The sequence below is a fragment of the Notolepis coatsorum genome, assembly GCF_963971535.1.
Source record: "Notolepis coatsorum genome assembly, chromosome: 5".
In the NCBI taxonomy this organism is placed as follows: Eukaryota; Metazoa; Chordata; class Actinopteri; order Aulopiformes; family Paralepididae; genus Notolepis; species Notolepis coatsorum.
In genome coordinates this window covers 129,486,390-129,504,120 of record NC_140169.1, presented here as the reverse complement: position 1 = coordinate 129,504,120, position 17,731 = coordinate 129,486,390, and the positions used below count along the sequence as shown (strand labels likewise).

The 17,731-nt window shown below is 48.8% G+C and overlaps 1 protein-coding gene across 1 annotated transcript in view; it reads right to left on the bottom strand.

Annotated features, from left to right (window-relative positions):
• The window catches only part of arid1b (AT-rich interactive domain 1B), a 122,496-nt gene that overhangs the window by 31,584 nt on the left and 73,181 nt on the right, over window positions 1-17,731 (bottom strand). The window contains 7 exon segments of the mRNA XM_084314256.1: window positions 1,631-1,677; window positions 1,957-2,059; window positions 2,260-2,350; window positions 2,353-2,595; window positions 5,037-5,207; window positions 7,356-7,451; window positions 13,961-14,204. Of these exon segments, the coding sequence (XP_084170382.1) occupies window positions 1,631-1,677; window positions 1,957-2,059; window positions 2,260-2,350; window positions 2,353-2,595; window positions 5,037-5,207; window positions 7,356-7,451; window positions 13,961-14,204 (995 nt within the window).

The following is a 17,731-nucleotide window of genomic DNA, read 5'->3' as shown; positions in this document are numbered from 1 at the left end:
ACTCTTCTTGCTGTAAAGTACTGAAATAAGTGACAATAAAGGAACCTGAATCTGAACACACACATGTTGTGAGACCGGAATTAGCGGTGTCCCTCTGGGATATTACGAGCTTCGCGGATCATGTTTTTTCTTTTTGAATCGACCTTTGCAGGCAAACTATCAAGTCGTCAATGGAATTGCGTTGCTAGGGAGTGGCTTCGGTCCATGTTTATTTCCCGCCAGCTACCGTATTAGCGGAATATCGCGACAGGAACTAAACCTTGGAGCGGTTTAGAATGTTTCCGCTCGGAGGTTTTAAGCAGGTCTGTATAAGGGGGGCAAAGTGTTCCACGATGGAGTTTAATTTATCCTCCACCTCTCAATTCACAACATGTTAACTCTTTGCCTGCCAAACCCGAGAAAAGTCGGGTTTCGTCGCCAACCGTTGAGCACCAAACCCGACTTTTCTCGGGTTTTGATCCTTTGATATTTTTCCTTTGATCCCCGTTCTAAACACTCACTCGGAGCTGCCTGGGTCTCCCTGGCACACTACAGCTGCCTACGTTGGAATTGCAATGACGATCGAATCCCGCCAGGTGGCAGTATCGCCTACCTTTTGAACTGGGGATATCAGTTGTCATCCAGTACTGAGTTTACCTCCGGCTGCTTCCGCCTCGGAGTGGATCAGGACATGGCAATCGGGAGATCTGGTGCCTCAGACCTATTCTTTCCCGTATGGTAGCCATGTCCAATATACACGAGTAATTGCAATCGCCATGGGACGACTGGGATTTATTAATTTTGGAGTACCTTCTGACTGAGGTAAGGTCTATCTTAGGTAACCGGCTGGTATTTTTTTAACCTAAAACATGCTTCTGTACCGATCACAGTGTCGTATTTTACCGGACCTAAAACATGCTTTTGGTAACGATCGCAGTTTCGAGTTAAAACGACCCCCTCCCCTTGATGATTTTGTGAAGACACATATGTATATGGTATATATACCTTTGATTTGGAAGTATTTGGAGTTTCAGGCGAGCAACCCGAACAATTTGGGCATAATGCATATAACGCGTCATATCTCGCAATCTATGAAAAAAGACTGGATTATTTTGGAAAGGGGCGATGTTTAGCAGGGAATAGCGCACAAACTACAGTATGTAGAAATGAGTCAGTGTTGAACTATGAACAATGCCTGTCAAACTATTGTCTCCATAGCTATAATACAGAACACACGATGGGTCCGCAAACATCGCTAAAATGGTCAATAACGCTGGCGCCATTGAGTGGAGATGGGAAAACAGCGTGGCAGTCAATGACTTAAGAGATTATTTCAGCACTTAAAAATAAATAAATATATAAACACACTGCATCTCTTATTTACAGAGAAGAAGGAATGTGCCCCGGTTAGTAGAACAGCCCGTAGTGCGTTGGTGAGTAACAGTGAGAGGAGAAGGAATGTGACCCGGTTAGTAGAACAGCCCGTAGTGCGTTGGTGAGTAAAAGTGAGAGGAGAAGGAATGTGACCCGGTTAGTAGAACAGCCCGTAGTGCGTTGGTCAGTACTTCTGCAGCTGTTGCGTAGCATCTTGGGAGTTAGTGGACGCGCCGGTGGACTGGTATGTTACACAGGCAGCAGCACGGAGACCTACCCGTACTGCTGGCTCATAGGATGGCCCTGAGAGCTGCTGACCTGCTGCTGGTGGTGGGGGGGGGGGGGGGGGGGGAGGAGAGCAGGAGGAGGAGGATGTGGTGGGGGGGAGGAGGAGGAGGAGGGTGAGGATGGTGGTGGGGGGGGGAGGAGGAGGAGGAGCAGGAGGAGGAGGTGAGGATGGTGGTGGGGGGGAGGAGGAGGAGGGTGAGGATGGTGGTGGGGGGGAGGAGGAGGAGGAGCAGGAGCAGGAGGATGGTGGTGGGGGGGAGGAGGAGGAGGGTGAGGATGGTGGTGGGGGGGAGGAGGAGGAGCAGGAGGAGGAGCAGGAGGAGGAGGGTGAGGATGGGGGTGGGGGGTAGGAGATAGGGCAGGGCGCACCCCGGGCCAAGACTGGCTCGGGTAGGCGGGGGAGCGCGCGTAGGGAGGCCTGGAGTAGGGGAATGCAGAGAAGTAATACATTCTGATTCGATCTAAACTCACGAGGAAAGATGCCGGATGATAAAAACACACAAGACCTTTGGGATGAACATGCATGCGTGTGTGGAGGGATGATAATGATTTGAAAATGATGGGTGAACCTGAACGCAGGAACAGCAGCGCCAGTTCTCTAATCAAAAAGGCACTCACCTGGCCTGAGGGGAGGCGTTGGCACCTTGCATGGCACTGGGGCCCGATTCATGGGGGTTCTTGCGGTTGGCGTTGGGCGGCCCCATGCCTGGCCGGCGGGCTGTGGCATACTAGGGGAGGTTGGCGCTATGTTGTTGGCGGCGCCAGGGTACTGACGCCCGCACCGTCCCCGGTCCCAAGCCCCGCCGGCGGGCATAGACCCCGAGGGCTGCCCGGGACCCTGGCCGTGCATGGGACTGCTGGCGTTCATGCCCAGACTGTTGGCCATGCCGGGGCCTGGGCCGCTGTAGTTGGCACTGGGAGCTCCTCCGTAGTTTGCCGGCCGGGGGTAGTTACCTGCAGCGGGGAGACCAGGGAGAGAGAGTGAGACTGAGGATCAGATGGGAGTCGTCAACAGCATCGCTAACATAACCTACGTACCCTAGAAGACATTTTACATCATTTTTTACATTTAATCATTTAGCGGGCGCTTTTATCCAAAGCAACTCTGTAGTATAGACATATTATCATAGTAGGTACTAGGTAGGTATAATATAGGCAGATTCCTTAGTAACAGAGTGCATACTAGTAAAAGACAGTACAAATGTTATTTTTTTAATAAAATAAATAAATAAATACATTATATAAAAAAAGAAAAGATTCTTCTGCCTTCTTCATATCGGATATTGATTGAAGCGTGTTTTAACTTTTTAGTCGACAAAAGCAAAAATTGGGCGGGTCTCGGTTGTCCTGACTGGTGGGAAGACCAAACAACACCACTAGTTAATAGAGGTGGTTCTGTAACTAATGGCAGAGGTGGTTCTGTACCAAACCAAGTGGAAAGACAACGCAGGGGCCCTGAGCAGCTGCCTGAACCACAACGTCAGGGCCAACAGGACGGCGTTGTCGTGAAGAGGATCTTCCCCTCTCTCATCCCGCGTCCTTCCCCAGAGGATGTTCTCCGTAGCAGAATTGCGAGAGCTTTGCCAGCCAACCACTTTTATGCACAATTAGGATTTGTGATTCCCCCTCTGTCTGGCCACAGCAGCTGCTGAGAGATGTGAACTCACACAGTGTTGCTTCATGTTCCACCACTACCTCTCCCCCAGGGAGCCTCCAGCCAAGCCCGCTTCTCTCTCCCTGTTGCATATTTCACAACTTCAGGGAGTTAACACACACACACACACACACACACACACACACACACACACACACACACACACACACACACACACACACACACACACACACACACACACACACACACACACACACACACACACACACACACGCACACACGCACACACTTCTGATGTCCAAAAATACATGAAATAGCCGTGGTGTTAGGGATAGAGCAGCTATTTTCTCCCTTCCAAGAGTTATTCTGGGTCCCCCTCATGTTAACAAGCTCTCTTGTTACAGAGACAGAGAGAGAGAGAGAGCTAGCTTGTCTAGGCCGCGGTTCTGGAGCGCTTGCCAATTATATGGAAATTCTCGTGCACCGTCGAGCCCTCTGTTCAGCCCCGACCCTGAACCACGATAATCCCAGAGCCCTCCTGGGACGCCAGCATCCGACACCAGACTCACAACCCTCTCTCAGCTACCCTTTCAACTCAAACACTCACCTACTAGTAAAAGGCAAACAGCAGCTTGCACCTTGATGGAAAAATAAAAAAAGGAAGTGGACCTAGAATCAGCCCCCCCCCCCCCCCCCCCCTCCTCACATCCAGAGCAGGGTACAGCTGTGGTACCACTCTGGATGTCTGTGTGCCCCTGCCAAGCCTCCATCCCAGCCGTGGATCAGCGGGGCAGCAGGCACTATTAATCAGCCTGGTACAGCAGCCAGGGAGGGGTGGAGAAAGCTAAGAAAACACACAGAGTGTACACACGTTCACGCAGCCTAGCATTCATCAAAAAGGCACGCTAAGGCACACAAGATGGATTACCATAACAACCCAATGCATTTGAAGCCTTGCTCCAGATGAGCATGCGTGTTTGAGCGCGTTTGTGTGAGGGCACAGCGCAGGCAAACTCTCATCTCTCTCTCTCCATCGCTCTCTCTCTCCCTCCCTCCCTCTCTCTCTCCCTCCCTCTCTCTCTCTCTCTCTCTCTCTCCCTCGCTCTCTCTCTCCCTCCCTCTCTCTCTTGGGTTGGTTTTCATCCTCAGCTGAAACAACAGTAGAGATTGATGAATCTGTGCCTCTAAGTCTTTTATCCCATTGGCGCACAGCACGGCTCCATTAACAGAAACTCCAGGCTAAAGTCTCAGCCGTATAAAAACTCCCAGAAACTATGGAGCAGCAGCAGCAGCAGAGATCCTGTAACCAATCCGTGATCCAACAGATGGGAAGCTCCGCCCCCTGCCACCAGAAGTGACTGAACATTCCCTTCTCTGGTTGACTGGCAGAGCTCTTGATACGAGGACCAACTAAACAGGTCAAACGCGAGTTGGTTTATTCATCCTGTTTTTTTTCTTTTCTTGTTTCTTTGTTCATTTGTTTTGCTCATTGTCAGCGTCTTTGGGTTTTGAAAAGCGCTTTATAAATACAATGTATTATTATTATTTATTATTGGCTGTACTGGTTCGTTTGTATTCGTAATGTTTGGGGGTATAAAACAGACCTATATTCTGATTTACAACGTTTTAAAGAAAGTTCCAAAAAGCGTATTTTTCCATTTACAAATCAAATCCTCCAAGAAGGCATGTGAATATACCCCACATTGATACAGTAAAAATAATTCCGGCGTAGTGGTACACCGAGGTGAAGAGGCTTTCCAGGCCTGGCAGAGGGGGTTACCTTGGGGTCCGTACTGGCTGGCCTGAGGGCCATAGGAGGAGCCCCCCTGCTGCTGATAGGAGCCCTGGTGCATGGGGCCCCCTGGAGATTGGTGAGGAGACATAGGGGGCCCCGACTGCTGGGGGCCATACTGTGGGCCTGGGGCGTTCCTCTGCATGGCAGGTGGGAACCCTGAGGATACAAACAAACACACAATGGAAGAATCTCCTGGTAAAGAGGCCAGTGGGTGTAAATTCTAAAGTAGACATTTATATTTCCAAGGCTCATTTACTAGCAACGGGTCTAGTTCTGGGGCAGGAATTGATTTTGGCCTCGTCTAATGAAAAGCACCACAGATATGATCCCTAACAACATTTAACCTGAAACACATAACATATGACACCATGAATTGAAATGTGGACTTATTATCAGACTGTAATTGAAGGGCAAGAGATAAGAGCACTTCAATGCAGCTCCTCAGCTTCAATACACACTCAGCTCAGTGTAGCCAAAAGGACAAGGTACTCAACGGCTCTGGCGCGGTACTTCAATTAATACAACAGTCCATTTAATTAATACTTCTGTACCAGCACCTCTGGTAACAATGGCCCCCTTCACAGGGGGATAAAAACAGCCCCTGTCCAGCTGGCTCACGTGGTGTTATTCTTGAATGTTAAGTCACAACGCCAATGTCCACCTAGTGCTGGACGGGAGCGAGCGGCGAGGCGGACTTACGGGCCCACAGAAAATATGCCGACAGACACGGTATGAGGTCACAGAGGACTTGAGCGAGCGCTGTTACTGGCTAACAGGCGCGAGAGAGAAAGCGTCACACCGCGGCTGCTCTGCCGTTGAGGGCTTAAGGTCCGGCCCAGTGCTGACAGGCTCCCTGTGGCATCGGAGTGGAGCCTGGTCTGGTGGAGATCCGTTCCACTAATGACTCCATGGAAAACGCCCCAGAGAGAGGGGTCTACTGACTCACTCAGACACACATCAGAGGCAGGTCATTACTATACATCACAGGGGAGAGACTAGCGCTTCCGTCCGAGTGCGGGTGGAAGCTGAGCGGAAAAGAATGTGCTTGACATTTTAAAATTGTCCCGACTTCACTGACTTTGCTAAATGTTGAACTTGAAATTGGCCAATTTCCACCCCCGCCCTCTTAAGCTGATTAGTCGAATAATCGGTCGTTATGGCCCAACATTCACGAAAATGCTTCGGCCTTTAATGAGCGCTGGATTTAAAGTGGTTCTTCTGCATGACTGCTTTCACTTGCAGAAGGATAATGAACCATATAACTCCCGCTTTGAGGTGTTTTGGGCAGCCCCTGTATTTGCAGTTGTAAAGTCAATCCAAATCACTTGGGAGTGTGAATATAATGCAATATATATCATAAGAAAGTACTCAACCTCTACTGTCTTTATCTATGAATGAACGCAACACTCCAACTTACCATGTTTATATAAGAAAGTACTCAACCTCTACTGTCTTTATCTATGAATGAACGCAACACTCTAACTTACCATGTTTATATAAGAAAGTACTCAACCTCTACTGTCTTTATCTATGAATGAACGCAACACTCTAACTTACCGCCTTTAGATAATAAAGTTTGAAAACATTGTTCCTCTGAAAACCTTTAGTACAATGAAAAGCATTTTTCATTTTTAAAGATCCCCTCCACATGTTGTATTTTGTTGGTTTTTCCAATAAATGACTGAGAAATGTCTTAGCAGCTTCCCTGCACCTTTGCCCTCGTTGCTATCGTTTATTTTCGCCAACGTTAACTGTATTACTCTACAATCCATTCAGATAGGCACAACAGCCAGAAGCACCCAGTAGATAATAACAAACGCCATGCAGAGGCTTCCAGTGTGGCTAAAGTAGATCGGTGAAAAAAGTTGTAGAACGCGCTCACCTCACTAGACTTGACACTGGGTGCTGTAACCTCTGATATCATACATAAAAATAGGGAAACAATGTCCAGGCACGCACTGCCGGTGCGTGCCTGGACATTGTTTCCCTATTTTTATATAAAGTCTACATGTGTCTTTTCCTGGAGTACTTTCCATCCCTTCTCAACATCACCTTACTCAGTAAACAACAACAAATATTAACATCAGTAAACAATGTTTACTGAAGACAGGCAATCTCAGGTAATGGCGAGAAGTCAGAATTAGACCGGTATGGACAGGTCCTTTAAGTGGATAATGTATACTATATTTCTAGATTTGTCTATTAAACAGTGGATACAAATCCTATTCGTGGACTACAGGTGTCTTTATTGGGGGGCAGTCCTCCTGAGGGTGACGGTGAGTGGAGCGGCCATGAGAGTCTCACCTCGCTCCTCTCTCTGAGACATAGGCGACTGACTCAGGGTGGAGTGAGAGCCCACGTCCGACACGCTCCCAGGCGTCTGGGGGGCCATCTGGGTCCCTGAGGAGACGGAGAGAGAGGCGACAGGAGCAACCGTTACAGAGAGGTCACAGGCAGGCAGGCAGGCAGGCAGGCAGACAGACAGAGGGAGAGACAGACAGAGACAGAGAGATAGAGAGACAGACAGACAGAGAGAGACAGCCAGACAGAGAGAGACAGCCAGACAGAGAGACAGAGAGACAGAGAGACAGAGAGACAGACAGACAGACAGACAGACAGACAGACAGACAGACAGACGGTGGGCCATGTGAGCTGCATGCCTAGCTAAACACCTCCTCCCTGGGAGCTCCAGAGTTCGCTCCCTATAATGAGGCCTGGGAGCGAAGCAAAGCGGTTGTGTGTGTGTGTTTTATGTATGTAATGTGTATGTGTGTGTGTGTGTGTGTGTGTGTGTGTGTGTGTGTGTGTGTGTGTGTGTGTGTTGTGGTGTCCATGGCGATGCTGTGGAGATCAAAAGGTCAGTTATGGGGATTCTGGCAATACAGCGCAGGGCTAATGGCTGGTGGTCCTCCCAGTAGGCTTGAGAGGGAGCCGAGTGCACATCATGGGTAAATGGTCTCCTGCTGGCCTCGTTATCACCACCAGGAGCAGCAAGAGATGGGAAAGTCCTGTGGCTTTAGACGAATAAATGATGAGAATATATATATATATATAATATATATGAAGTAACTATATATATAATTTTTTTATTACTACTCCCTCAGCCCCGATGTCAAACAGAGAAGGCCAACAACACAGTACACAGTGGGAGAGTAATTGTGTTAAAAGTTAACTCTGCCAACATAGTTTTAGAAACTATTTTAATGACTGGGGCCTTTGTTTTGGAGCCGAACCCAGAGTACTCCTCCCTTGACCCAGCTGCCTTGCTTTAAGGAACAGAACGCCCCCCCCCCCCCCCCCCCCTCGCCCCCCCCACTGTGACCAACTGCTATACATGGCTCCAACTTAAAACAAGTTCACAGGGCACCGTCTATAATGAGACAAAGGGCCTTCTTCCCCCCCTCCTTCTCTCCACAGCTGAACCAGGACCGACTAGGGCTGGGTACCATTCACATTTAGTCTCTAAAAATGTAATCTACCTACCTCAGTTGTAAAGAATGTGTCCAAACTTAAAAATAATTTATTATCATTATTATTTATTTAGAACAATTTGTTAATATATATAATATTGCAGCGAGCGTATAAACAAGGATTACATTATTACCGAAATGTGGCACCGGTGGATCTCACGTGAATCGGTACTCGGTAGTACCGGCGTGATTCGATCGATACCCTTAAAAGTACCGGATTCGAGGGCGGCTAAGTGGCGCAGTGGGCAAGGCGCTCGCCACTAACGCAGGATACGCTGGGTTCGAGCCCAGCTCTCTGCGTTGCTACCAGCTTGGCTGGTCGTTCATACTAACACAATTGGCAGTGTTAGGGGGTGGGGAAGCTGGTGGGTGGGGATTGGACGTTGTGGACGGCGACTCCTACAGGTCGGTTGATGCGCCTGTACAGCAGAATCAGGAAGTAGCAGCGTGAGCCTCCCACGCGTTACTCCTCGCCACTGAGAGATTGCGCTGTGCAGGTGAAAAGATGCGACGGCTGCCTCCTTGTGTACCGGAGGGGACACGTGATGCAAGGCTTCGTCCTCACTGCAGCCGACCAGTGGGAGGCATAGTCTAGCAACGTTCGAGACAGGGGAGGGGAGAATTGAAGGGAGAATTGGCGAGGCGAAATTGGGATGGGAGAAAAATAGAAAAATAAGGAGAAGAAGTGGATCAAAAGTACCGGATTCGCTACCCATCCCTACAGGCATGACATGCAGCCCCGACCTACTGCGTCTGTACGCTGCTGCCTGGAATACAGTGAGCTGGCCCCCCGACCTACTGCGGCTGTTGTACGCTGCCTAGGGTTGGGTACAGATTCATGCTAGACCAATCGGTACCAAATGTCAGGTACCTTTACATGTTTAGTAATATTACTAGACAAGAGGGAGCCTTTTCCACAAATATAGATATTACTGTGCCGTCTCTTGGGTCTTTGGATGGCGAGATAATGTTGATATTTAAACATTTAAAAACATAATACATGATCATGCGATTTATTTTGTGTGGTGTGTTACAACAATAAATAACAACATTTTCTAAATAAATAACAATGTTGAAATTGAGATTTTTTTTTTTTATCCACTTTTTCTCCCATTTTCTATATTTTCTCCCATCCCAATTTCGTATCATCCAATTCTACCCTCCCCTGTCACGAACGCTGTTTCTTGCCTCCCACAAGCCGGCTGCAATGTGGACTAAGTCATACATAGCACAAGTCCCCTCCGGTACTTGAGGTAACAGCAGTCGCATCTTTTCACCTGCGCGGCTCGATCTCTCAGTGGCGAGGAGTAACGCGTGGGACACTTCCTGATTCTACTGCGCAGGCGCACCAACCGACCTGTAGGAGTCGCTGTCCACAACGCCCGATCCCCACCCATCAGTTTCCCACACCCTAATACGGCCAATGTGTATTAGTATGAACGACCAGCTAAACTGAAAGCAATGTGGAGCGCTGGGCTCGAACAGGCGAGCCCAGCGTCTCCGCATTCGTGGCGAGCGCCTTGCCCACTACGCCACGTAGCCGCCCGAAATTGAGACATTTTAAAACGTTTTTTTACAACTGAAATTAAAAAAATTTGTTATTACAGAGAGTTAACCTGATAAGCTGTAAGCCGTATCTCACCTAAAGGTACATGCCTAAGTAAATGGAAGATTGCTCCACTTCTGCAAGGTCAATTTGCATGTTCTTGGTATCTAGGAACATCTAGGGACCTGGGGGTATGTATTTCCAGTGTCAAAAATATTGTGTCTGTTACTAGGCTTGAGTAAATTGTGATGAAACAAAGGAGAATATAAATTATGATTTATGATTTTTGCATCTTTGATCAAAAATGTATACGGGTAGGAGAAAATGCTCACTGAGCTCATTCACCACCTTATTGAGATCATGTGTACAAAAATGCTAAGCAAATGAACTGCGGGAAGATGATTAAACAGAAGGATTTGTAGATACAGTAATTAATGATAATCGATTTTCAATTATAAAATTCATATTTGACCTTGAACTTGACCTTATTATGGCCAAATCATACATCTATGGATAGGGAAAATGCTCCTCTTTCCAATGGCAGGGTTGAATCTGGATTTAGTCATTTCCTTGCGGTTTTTACGATAATTAGCATTTTCCGATAAATCGTATAAAACATCGGTAAAAATGAAAATATACACTTTGACTACTGTTTTTGATAGGGTTATGGTCTTTACTCTTGGCTACAAATTTTTTTTTAAAACATTGACCTCTTAACATCCAAGGGCCCACATGTGGACGATTCTTTGCCGACCTCTAGTGGCTCGGGTGTGCATTTCTTTTAATACAATATATAGATAGTATTAAAGCCCTATTTGTTGCCTGTCGATTGCCCTTTCAGGTGACAAAATCCGTTCAGCGGTTCTCGAGTTACATGCCGATATGTGAGGCGTGCCCCAAAGTACGCAAAAGTACACATTACCACCCCCGACTCCCGGGGATCTAGCTCCGTCAATCATTTGGCGATCTCGAAAATCCTTGCACAGGGTTGTAGCCAATGAGTGTGGCTTTCCAATGATACCCCATGATATGATAATTGGGGATCTAATACGGTCTATATTGATCGATTTATGATAAAGAAAAGCAGGATCCCCCTATAGGGGGACCTTAAGGCTTAACAAAGTAAGTACTGAAAAAACGGTACCGCTGGATACCGATACCGAATTCCAGGAACTGGTACTGGTACCAGTATCGGTTCAAATGTGAACGGTACCCAACCCTAACGCTGCTTGGAACACAGTGAACCGGCTCCCCGTCTGTCCTTCCTGTGTGTGCGTGTCTGTGTGTGTCTGTGTGTGTGTGTGTGTGTGTGTGTGTGTGTGAGTGTGTGTGTGTGTGTGTGTGTGTGTGCAGTGAGGGCATGTGGATCACATTCATACAGTACTTGGGACCGGGAAATTCAATGCGGGGATGTGAGTTTTTCCATGATTAGGGGAAGCCGTCGTTTCCTAGGACACGGACTCACTCTGTTGTGGTTGGGGACGCGCCCAATGCTGCCCTTTTTCAGTGCCGATACCAATTGCTACACTTTTAAGCATCGTCCCATACGTCAGGGAACGATCCCATCCATTGCTTTTACTGAACGGTATAGACTTGGACCACTAGTTTGAGGTCACTGGACAGTATAGACTTGGACCACTAGTTTGAGGTCACTGGACAGTATAGACTTAGACCACTAGTTTGAGGTCACTGGACAGTATAGACTTAGACCACTAGTTTGAGGTCACTGAACAGTATAGACTTAGACCACTAGTTTGAGGTCACTGAACAGTATAGACTTAGACCACTAGTTTGAGGTCACTGGACAGTATAGACTTAGACCACTAGTTTGAGGTCACTGGACAGTATAGACTTAGACCACTAGTTTGAGGTCACTGAACAGTATAGACTTAGACCACTAGTTTGAGGTCACTGGACAGTATAGACTTAGACCACTAGTTTGAGGTCACTGAACAGTATAGACTTAGACCACTAGTTTGAGGTCACTGAACAGTATAGACTTGGACCACTAGTTTGAGGTCACTGGACAGTATAGACTTAGACCACTAGTTTGAGGTCACTGGATACAAATTTGAGATAAAAGTTGAGATATCATCCTTTTTCTCCAGTAGAGATCTGACATATTTCGATTTTGTAAAAGAAATGCAGGAAATCAAGTGGCTTTGCTTAGATCTTTGCCATGTTATATACGGGCTCATTGTGAATATGGTCAACGGCATCTGGTTTGATTATCAGGGGGAAATTGTCCGGATACGGAAACCCTATCTTAGCCTGGTATCGGCCCAGATATCAGACACCAGTATCGGCACATCGCTGGTCGTCTGCATCAGGAGGACAGGAAGGAGGTACGTTAACGGACCAACAAACCCCCAGCCTACCGGAAGGTGCCGCCTTGATTCCAAGCGGTTAAATGGTAAATGGCTGCATTTATATAGTGCTTTTATCCAAAGCGCTTTACAATTTGTTCCTCACACTTAGGGCTGGGCGATATGACGATATTATATAAATATCGGGTACAGTTCATTAACGATACACTTTTTAAACGTATCGTGGATATCGTGATGTTTTGCCCAAGAGGCTTGTGTTGCGTCAATCTGGTCCACACGTTGACACTTTTGAACAGCGCCGCCCCACACACACTACTGCATCAAAAGTTACTACTTATGATAACAAAGGCATTCGTTTTGTGGCATTGACGTTATATAGTTACACTTTCAATAACATCAGCGTATTTACATAGCAACGACCGAGGTCGACCTAGATATAGCAAGCATTAGCCGTTCATATCTCAGCCCGTGCTGACTCAGTTGTGCCCATTCTGCGGTCTGTTAATAACGTTTTCAATCAGACAGATGTATGGAAAGGCTTTTATTATAACATCCGTTGCAGTAAAATCATTATGCCTCCAGTCGTTTAGTCATTCTGCAGAGCTCAAAGCTAAACGTCGGCCGCGGCGAGCTACCGCTGCCATTGTTGTTTTCATTGAGCTCTCCAATGGCGGAAGTAAAAAATGACGCTTGCCGAATGACGCTTGCCGATTGGTGCTAAGAACAGCAGGGCGGGTGCAAGCGATGTGACGTAATTGGCAGACGCGACTGTCAATCAAAATGATTCTGTTTGCCGACTGAATGAATATAAACATTATTAACAGATTGCAGCATAGGTACAATACAGTACAGCTCAATACAACAACAGTCAACAGTGGACTGGAGGATGCAGACCAGAGAAAGACTTTCGTCTTGTTTACATCAGGGTCCCCCATTTTCAATTCATGATTGATTGATTGATTGAAAAATGTATTAACAGATTGCAGAATGAGTACAGTACAGTACAGCTCAATACATACAATTGTTAAGAGGATGCAGACCTGAGAAAGACTTTCGTCTTGTTTCCATCAGGGTCCCCCATTTTCAATTCATCATATTTCATATCTAAATCATATAATATCTCATTGCTAAATATATGCAATATATAATCTAATAATCCAATAATCTAAATCTAATATATAATATAAAAATGCTAAATGCATGGGTATTTTATTTTGTCTTTAATGTTAGCTTGCAAACTCAAATACTGTCTTGGTAAGCCTCATAATGAATTGTTTGGGGAAAAAAAGAAAAACATCGTGATGCGTATCGTGTATCGCCGAAAGGTCAGAAAATATCGTGATATCATATTTAGGCCATATCGCCCAGCCCTACTCACACTCTACACATCCACACACCGACGGCGAAAGCAACCATGCAAGGTGCCAACCTGCTCATCGGGAGCAATTAGGGGTCAAGTGTCTTGCTCAAGGACACATCGACACGCTGCCCGGGAATCGAACCGGGAATCTGAGACAATGGCTCTACCTAGAGCCACTGTCACCCCGGCGTGCGCGTGGATCGTACCTGGGATGCTGGCGGGGGAGATGGGCCCGGAGCGCGAGTGGCTGGAGCCCGCGGGGGAGCCAACGGGGGAGGGCGACGGGCCGCTGCGCAGGCCGGGGAGGCGTGGGGACACGTGGGGGGAGAAGGGCGACTGGGCCGGGTTGCTCTGCTCGCCCTGGCTGCTGGTGGAGCCCGAGGCGCTGACCGCGGAGCTGATGGCCGCCTCCGTGCCTGTGGGCAGGTCATCGATGGAGCCCGACAGGTCCTGGAAACACAACATAGCAGAGGAGAGAGAGAGGGGGGGGGGGGTTAGACGAGGCACTTAAGCAAGGCGACGTCATTCACATTTATAGCCAGATTCATGAAGTCAAACCGCACATTAAAATGCGATCACTGACCATTCCTCAGCGACAGGTTATAAAACACTGTTTTGCTAACAGTTCGTAACCAGCTTGAAAGTGCGTCTCTAAACACAGAGTGACAGCGAGTTGGAAATCTCTTTTAAGTCGATTAAAAGAGGCAAACCCAAAACCAACAGGAGGACGGAAAATGTCCATTCCACGCCCCCCCCCCCCCCTCTCCGCCAGAGACTTCGGTCTCTCGTTCCGTGCAACGACTCATCCTGCTCACAATGAAACGGGCATCGAACCATCTGAATTATTGACACGTTTTCACAAAGTGCGCCCAGGACGAGAGAAATGACAGTAAACACAAGACCAGGCCTCGCCAAACTACAGATGGTGCCAAGAGACCCCCAGCCCCCCCCCCGCACCCCTGAAGAGTGGCACCACACCAAGGCCTGCACCCCTCCAGCCTGCACCCCTCCAAGGCCTGCACCCCTCCAGCCTGCACCCCTCCAGCCTGCACCCCACCAAGGCCTGCACCCCTCCAGCCTGCACCCCTCCAGCCTGCACCCCACCAAGGCCTGCACCCCTCCAGCCTGCACCCCTCCAGCCTGCACCCCTCCAAGGCCTGCACCCCTCCAGCCTGCACCCCTCCAGCCTGCACCCCTCCAGCCTGCACCCCACCAAGGCCTGCACCCCTCCAGCCTGCACCCCTCCAGCCTGCACCCCACCAAGGCCTGCACCCCTCCAGCCTGCACCCCACCAAGGCCTGCACCCCTCCAGCCTGCACCCCACCAAGGCCTGCACCCCTCCAGCCTGCACCCCACCAAGGCCTGCACCCCTCCAGCCTGCACCCCTCCAGCCTGCACCCCTCCAGCCTGCACCCCTCCAAGGCCTGCACCCCTCCAGCCTGCACCCCTCCAGCCTGCACCCCACCAAGGCCTGCACCCCTCCAGCCTGCACCCCTCCAGCCACTGAGCACAGTGATGATGGTGCCCGGCAGAGTTCACCCATCATTATAATAATACTCATGTAGTTTCTCCGAGGATAACGGCCGCTATAAAAAAAAGACTTTAAATACACACCCAGCGATACCGATGCAGGCTTTAATACTGACATCACTGGCTGGTAATAACAGTAACCACCAGTCCGTGAAACGACGCTGGAAGACAATCCCACTGTGTCAACTACTTTGCGACAGGGTTTTTCTCATCCCCTCATGATCGTGCCACTTAAATCCCACGTGTTTTGGGACATTTACGAGGCCGCCGTCGCGGGAGGGGCGGGGGTCGTGAAGACTTCTGATTGGACGGAGCGCGTCTCTGCCCCCCCGTGTTACAGGTCGAAAGGACAAAGCCTTTATTTCCCCGTTTGAAAACACTACGGAGGGCCACTTAAACCGTCTGCATATTTGCGAAGACTCGCGCCGCTCGCATGATTTATGGTTATAATTATTCACATTCGTTAAAGGCTTCGGCTTACCAAATTGATGAATATAATTATTCAGCCTCATTGGTCATTCAGACTTTATAGCCCCCACCCCCCCCCCCCCCTCTCTCTCTCTCTCTCCGCAGCAAATGAGAAGTGGATAAATAAATGAGCGGAGACTCTCTTTACACTGCTCCTTCACCACAGAGCTCTCTTCCTCTTCCTCTTCCTCTCCCCTCCCCGGCGGTGCACTCCCCACAGCCGCCGCCTGGCTGCTTGAATAATGCAGAATGTCACACGCTCATCCTTCATCACCCCTCCTGACACATACCCTCCAACGCCCCCCCCCCCTCCCCACAAGCCAATTAAAACATGGAGGAATAATCAGGGTGTAATTTGCCCCCCCCCCCCCCCCGCTACGAATCAGTGGGCCTGCAGAGAGGCCGCCGCTGCCTCACGCATGCATCCTTCTTCCCCTCTCAATCCATGCAGCGCAGTGCCCTTGGCAGCTACGGATGATGTATATACACACAGTACAAAGAACAAACAAAACAAAACAAAAAACAATAAGATATATATATATATATATATGCTAAATTGTTAGTGAAATCCAAGGCGGTGGTGCGTGCCACGGTGTCACGTTGAGACGACGGGTGCTGCCGCCGCTTTTTACCGGCTGGAAAATCTACTTGTCAGGCGGTCGGGTGGCGTAGCGGAGATTGCGCTCGTCACCAATGCAAGAGGCTGCGGTCTCGACTCCCGGAGTCAGCATTGCCTGCGGCTTGGGCCGATCGTCATACTAACTCGTTTGGCTGAGTTAGCGGGAGGGAAGTCGAGGGTGGGCATCTGGCGTTGTGGACAGTGACTAGGGCTGGGCGATAAAACGATAACGATAACTATCGCGATACATTATTTCCTCAAAATAAACATGAAACGTGGTCGCAAAGTTTCAATATATCGATTTTCCAAGCTTGGATATGAGCACACGCACTAACAACCAATCAGTGAAGGAGATGGCGACAGCGAAGGAGACCTGCGGTGCACCTCTGGGTAGAGAGGTAGGACTCTAGTAGTAAACAAGGCTGCAAATTCGCAGCAGCAAAACAAGTGAGTCTATTAATAGCCCGTCCATCGGCGCCGGGCATAAGAAGTTAATTAAACTTGACAGAAATTATATCGACGATAATTATCGATATCGAGTGATATGAAAATAATTTAATAATTTTATCACAATAACGTTTTTGGCCATATCGCCCAGCCCTAACAGTGACGCCTACAGGTCAGGTCAGGGCGCCTGCTCAGCGAAAGGCAGGAAGTGGTGAAGGCAGCGTGACCTCCCACGCTTTACACTTCACCAATGAGAGTCCGCGCTGTCAGGTGAAAAGAGAGCGGCTGGCTGTCTCCACATGTGTCGGAGGAAGCATGTGGTAGACTTCAGGGTTCCCTTGTACCGACCAGTAGGGGGAACATGCGCACAACGACCAGGTAGGGGAGGGGGGGAATTGGCATAACGACTAAATTGGGATGGGGAGAAAAGCATAGAAAATCAGGCGGAGAAAAAGATTTAAAAAAAATAAAATAATAATCTACTTGTTCGACTTGCTGATTTCTCTAGCCGTCAGAACGGTTCAGCCTCTTCCCCGCGTGAGCCACTCGGTGATTCACCGCGGCCTGCCGGGGAGCGGTGCGCTCGGTGTGTGTGGGGGAGTAGCTACGTGCCTAAACACACATGCTCTGTGCCTCCACTGCACGTTCTGCCTTCGCTCCTCTCCCCTCATCCTGGATGCAGCGGACGAGACGGGCACAGGCCTTTTCTAAACCAAAACTTCCCTCAAAAAAAGGGGAGGCTGGTGGTGGTTAGGTAGTACGTCCCCTAAGCTCCAAAACATGTCTGCCAGGCGCCATCTTCTCTCCCGACCCACCTTCAGGACTGATATAGGACTAGGTTAAGACTGGTTTAGGACTGGAACAGGACTGACATATAACTGGAATAGGACTAGAACAGGACTGGAATAGGACT